Source organism: Rhamphochromis sp. 'chilingali' (assembly GCF_963969265.1).
Source record: "Rhamphochromis sp. 'chilingali' genome assembly, chromosome: 20".
In the NCBI taxonomy this organism is placed as follows: domain Eukaryota; kingdom Metazoa; phylum Chordata; class Actinopteri; order Cichliformes; family Cichlidae; genus Rhamphochromis; species Rhamphochromis sp. 'chilingali'.
This window is the reverse complement of record NC_137947.1, coordinates 30550049-30555877: the sequence shown is the minus strand read 5'-3', so window position 1 is coordinate 30555877 and position 5829 is coordinate 30550049. Positions and strand designations below refer to the sequence as shown.

Here is a 5829-nt window from a genome sequence, read left to right as displayed (position 1 = left end):
ACTCAACACAGATGCTGGATACAAAAAGCTCCGTTTCATAAGGAAGCTGAGATCCTTCAATGTGTGGAGCAAACATGATGAGACACACGCATGATCACCCTCACAGTAACACAAGATGTCTGTCTGACAGAGAGGCATATAGCAGTTATGTTTTATTTGATTTGATTCCATTAATTAATTTCATTTCATCATCATTTTAACGGCTGCACAAGAATTTCCCAAATTTGGAAAAGAAGTATTTATCACCTCTTAATGGTAAACCTAATTTTTCTTTCGATGCATTAAATGTTTAAAATTTATTTTTGTAATTTTTCTTTGGCAGAGATAAAAACAGTAGATCCATTCTGGCCATATCTGATAATTAAACCTGACATTATAAAACTCTGGACATAAATCTGCTGCTTTACCAGCCTCTGGTTTCAGGCTCTCCACAAGAACCAGCATTACAGTAATGAGGTTGGCTACTAATTTCAGGTTGTTTGATATATATATATATATATATATATATATATATATATATATATATATATATATATATATATATATATATATATATATATATATATATATGGCAGGAGAACAATGGAGCTCAAGGGAGGAGAGGGTCCAAATATCCAAAAACAGTCTGAACACTCCACACTCACTCAGCTCAGCTGAGTGACGAGCAGGGACGAGCTGTACAAAGGAGAAACACAATGAGACAGGCCGCAAGGAGAAGAAACAAGGGCTGTACTTTCCAACTAGGGAGCCAGAAGTTTACTAACTGCATAGTTTAATGTTCCAGTGAGGAATGTTAGCCAGCCGCTACCCAAAGTAGTGATCTCAGATGAGATCATTGTAGGCAGGTGTGCAGCTTCAGAGGCGGAAAGCCCGAATGGGTCCCGCTCATGAACATTAACATCAAGCAAACAAAAAACAAACTCTGGTGGAGTCAGTCAGGGATGACTGAGGAACCGTGACATATATATTGAAACCAATAAAAGTTTATGTGACCTTCGTGAATGTTTAAAGTTTCTTTACACTTCTTTTATTTAGCGATGTGCCGATCAGGAATCAACCTATCGACCTATTTTAAGAGTGTTGGGGATAAAAACAATCAAATCAGACCAGGATAGAAGTTATGAATGAAGACCAGAGTTTCCTGTAAGCTTTTGGGGGGGGGGGGGGGGGGGATCACCTGCTACTAACTCAGTCATTGGATCGTGCTCCTGAAGTTGTAACTGGCATGAGTGTATTTTGGCTGCTGTGCCAGCAGAGTGTGAGTCGCAGTGTGCAGTTTTACTGCTGTCGCCTCACAGCAAGAAGGTCCTGGGTTTGAGTCCAGCTCCTGTGTGTGGACTTTGAATGTTCTCCCAACATCTGTGTGGGCACTCTGGCTGCCTCCCACCAAAAACAAGCCCCTGCCTCCATTCTGAACTGGATAAGTGGGAAAAGTTGAATTGATTGACAGGTTTATTGTAAGTCTTTTAAGCAGTCAAAGAGGAAAATTCACATTGACTAATCTGTCATAAAACAAGGTGATGATTAAGTGATTCAGATTGAGGTGTTTGGGGATCGTTTAGGATACTTTAGACGACCAGCAGTGAAATTCCAGCCTGTGGTGATCTCTCCAGGGCCCTAAAGTGAGAAACCACAGCTTCACCTGTGAAAGAAAAACATGAAATTATTTCAAATTAAACTAACATTAAAGCATTGAGAGTATAAACGTTTTATCGCGCGATGCTTGGTGCAAAACCAAGAAAGAAATCCAGCATTGTCTTCACGAGCAGCATGCAGTGGACGATTTTGATCACTTGGGGGAGGTAGTAACCAAGCCTACCTACTGCATTAGTATCACAGCCACGTATAAACTTATCTTTTCCAAAATTGCACTTAGATTAGAGAATGATGAAAAGACGTCGGGAGCACTTTGTGTTCCTGTTCTCAACTCCAGCAACACAAATCTAATAGTTTTAGAAGTGAGATGGAGGCAGATTGTCCTAACACTCAAAATGTGACTCATGCAGGCTAAACAGAAAAATGATTCAAGGTAAAAATTAAAGGAAATCCTTTTCAGCTCCTTCACTTCGATCAGATGAGGGATAAACAACTTTAAAATGAAACCACAAAAAGTATTTCCCCACAAATATGTAATTATAAGACCTCACTTCTATCCCCCAAAAGGATGACATGATGTTTTCTTAAAATTTTCTTAAAACCTCAGATTACATCATTAAAACTTCGATAAATACGAATTTATCTCCCTTTGTTTTTTGTTGTGTGTAAATTAATGACATTAATGAACATTTATCCTTTCTGCGTAATTACGCACATGGGCACGGGTTTCCAGTTCCAGCAGAACGAACACCAAAAAGCACAGTGCGTGTTATTTGTGTAAATGTAGCCTATAGGCTATCCAACTTGGGTTTTGACGTCACGCGTCAACTTTTGTGATATTTACGCGTAGGGCTGCGTTTAAGTTTTGTCTTCCAGCACATCGGAGTGAAAGCGTGACGTGCAGTCCGTCAGGCCGAGGACAAAAAGAAAATAAAATCCCGTTTTGTAGGTCAGGTATTTTGGGAATATGCCCGCTGCGCGCCACGTGCGTAATGACGAGTGCGCCTGTAAATAGATGAAATAAGGCGTCGATACTTTGGAATGAAAGAGGGCACACCAGCGTAGTGTCTCCTGGCGGGGGTTAGGGAAAGGAATTAATCATTTCACGCACCAACACCGGCACTTCAGTGCACGTCTGTGCCACCTCCGGACGGCTCTCCAAGTCCATGGATAAAAAGGAACACGAGGCGGCAGAATGGTTGTTGCAGGAGCGAGTAACGGGACTTTCGGCAGTGGCAACATGAGGTCGTCGTTCATGATAGAGGACATAGTCGGTGGCGGAGATCCCGGGGGCTCCACTAACATGATGATCTCCGAGGCTCTTGCTCTTCGGCTACTAAAGGCTGCGCAAGGCGCCGCAGATGCAGCAGCAGCAGCGGCAGCAGCCACTTCTCCGTCCACCTCCAGTCAGCCGCAGGTCATGGAGACGAACGGGACCCGCTGCGGGGAGCAGATCCTGAGCTACGGCCGGGTGGAGAAAGTTCTGATCGGCGCGGTGCTCACTATGCTCACGCTGTCCACGATCTGCGGGAACTTGCTCGTGGTCATCTCCGTCTGTTTTGTCAAGAAGCTGCGCCAGCCGTCCAACTATCTCATCGTTTCTCTGGCCTTGGCCGACCTTTCGGTGGCTCTGGCCGTGATGCCGTTCGTCAGTATCACGGACCTTATCGGCGGTCAGTGGATATTCGGTCAGTTCTTCTGTAACGTTTTTATCGCCATGGATGTGATGTGCTGCACCGCGTCCATCATGACTCTGTGCGTAATCAGCATTGACAGGTAAGATAAACTTCTCCAGCTTTAAAACTGTGTCAGTCTTTTTTCATGAAGCTAAGATAGAAAGTTTTTTTTGACAGAGTTTAATTAAACGTCTCCTGTCTTTAGTATTTGTTACCCGAGTCTCCAAAAATACATTTAAACAGGTCACGTTCTTATTTCACAGATGTAGAAAAAATGCCTTCTGTAGTCTAACTCCAGATTTTGTCGCTCGGGGCTCTGCGACACTGGATCGCTGGGTTTCTGTGAGGCTTCTTGCGCCTCGGGGTCTTGTTCTGGGGCGCTTACTTAAAATGAAACGCTGCAGGACAAAGTGTGACCTCTCTGCCCACGGCATTCCTGTTCTGACCGCTGAATCAATTTACAGATTCAGAGACTCTGAAACGACCCTGAGTTTAAAATTCAACCGCTGCCTTTGTTTTTCCATTTCCTTAAAACGTTTTCACCACTTTAATCAAATGATAAAATGTTTTTATGCTTATTTGTTTTTGAAAGCCACACATGCCTGCCAATGCCCTGTGTGTTGGAAATTTTGTAGCCTGGTTTGCTGAACATTTATGGTCTTTCCCAGCATCGCCAAGCTTCTCTTTCATAATGTAACCCAGCTCTCATTTGGGGGCTGAGTGTGGCAGGCAGAGATCTTAGTTTTGCTCAAGGGCACCTTGTCCAGGGTGGGGAGAGTGTCACCTGATTAGGGTAATGTAAAGCAATAAAAATAGAGTTACACTAGACACATTTTAGGGTTGTATTCATTTGGCTGTGTTTTTCTCTGTGTAGGTATTTGGGTATCACTAAGCCTCTGACTTATCCTGTCCGGCAAAACGGCTGCTGCATGGCCAAGATGATCCTGTCGGTGTGGCTCCTCTCTGCTTCCATCACCCTCCCCCCTCTGTTCGGCTGGGCGCAGAACGTTAATGACGGCAGGGTCTGTCTCATCAGCCAGGACTTTGGATACACTGTCTACTCTACAGCCGTGGCCTTCTACATCCCCATGTCGGTGATGCTGATCATGTACTACAGGATCTACCGAGCGGCCAAGCTCAGCGCAGCCAAGCACACCATCACTGGCTTCCCCAGGGAAGGGGAGCACCGAGCCGTGGTGACTCTTCGCGGGGGGAGAGAAGGGCATCAGCCAGCAGAGTCAGGAGAGACGGGAAGTGTCGAGGGGACGGAGGTCGAACAGGTGGAGGAAGCCGAGGAAGAGGAGAGCTTGGACTGCGTGGCAGCGGCGCTGAAGCTCCAGCGTGAGGTGGAGGAGGAGTGCAGCACGCGTGTCTCCCGCCTTCTCAAAACTGGCGAGCACCACCAACGGCGCAAGAGGAAAAACCAGTCCATCTTCAAACGGGAGCAGAAGGCTGCAGCCACTCTGGGCATTGTAGTTGGTGCCTTCACCTTCTGCTGGCTGCCGTTCTTCCTGGTGTCCACTGCCAGGCCGTTCGTCTGTGGCGTGCAGTGCAGCTGTGTGCCCCTCTGGCTGGAAAGAACTCTGTTGTGGCTTGGCTACGCCAACTCCCTCATTAATCCTTTCATTTATGCATTCTTCAACCGTGATCTGAGAACCACCTACAGCAACCTCCTGCGCTGCCGCTACAGGAACATCAATCGGAAGTTGTCGGCGGCTGGCATGCACGAGGCTCTAAAACTGGTGGAGAAACCAGACGCTGATGCGTAAAGCTGTAGGTCTGCCAATCAGCAAGGCTGCAGAGACCAGTATGGAAAATAATCAACTGGGGCTCAGACTGTGGCACAAGGCTATTGTGCTGACAGACCTTTTTACCCTCCAGATTTCATGAGGATTGCCAATGCGAGAGGAGGAAAGATGCTGCGATTAAGTGGATGTAGAGGAAGCCTAAGTGTTTCACTCTGGAGAAAACTGAGAGAAAACAGAGCTCAGTGGTGTTGAATTCATACTGTTTAATTAGCTGAATCTATTGCAATGACTCTGAAGCCCACGAGGAAGGGCTACCTTGGTGGATTTAAAACTGGCTGCTATGTTGCTCAGAAGCCTTTTGAACATGACATTGATGCAAAAGCAGGAGCTACACACCCAGACTTTGATCTCAGCTCCTGTCATGGATGGAAATGATCTTACGCAGTAGCCAGTGACTTACATTTCCATTTCTGACCCAAGGAAAACTAACAATGAGAAAATAACGAACGACTCGGAGCTCAACCGCTACCAAATGTGTTTACTTTGCATCGTAGTTATCACTTTTCTAAAACGTAGAGTGTTTTATTGGTGAACAGGCGTAACAAGTGGACACGGTAATGATTAAAAAGTATGTAAAAATTTATGTACACAAGTCAATAGCCACGCTGTTTTTGTAACAAATGGTTCTGATCTGTTGTAACCTAATAAGTTGATATCATTTGAAGATGAGCCAAAACGTGCTCCCTTTCCTTCTACTCGTGTCATGACCACCTGTTTATTGAAACTATTTGCTGATCATTTATTTCTGT

The 5829-nt window shown here is 45.2% G+C and overlaps 1 protein-coding gene across 1 annotated transcript; it reads left to right on the top strand.

Annotated features, from left to right (window-relative positions):
• The first annotated feature begins 2656 nt into the window (after positions 1 to 2656).
• Positions 2657 to 5507, top strand: htr7 (5-hydroxytryptamine receptor 7). Its single transcript, XM_080869484.1, has 2 exons — positions 2657 to 3372; positions 4147 to 5507. The coding sequence occupies exons 1-2, from the start codon at positions 2792 to 2794 to the stop codon at positions 5039 to 5041; spliced, it is 1476 nt and encodes a 491-aa protein (XP_080725610.1). The 5' UTR covers positions 2657 to 2791; the 3' UTR covers positions 5042 to 5507.
• Positions 5508 to 5829: the final 322 nt, after the last annotated feature.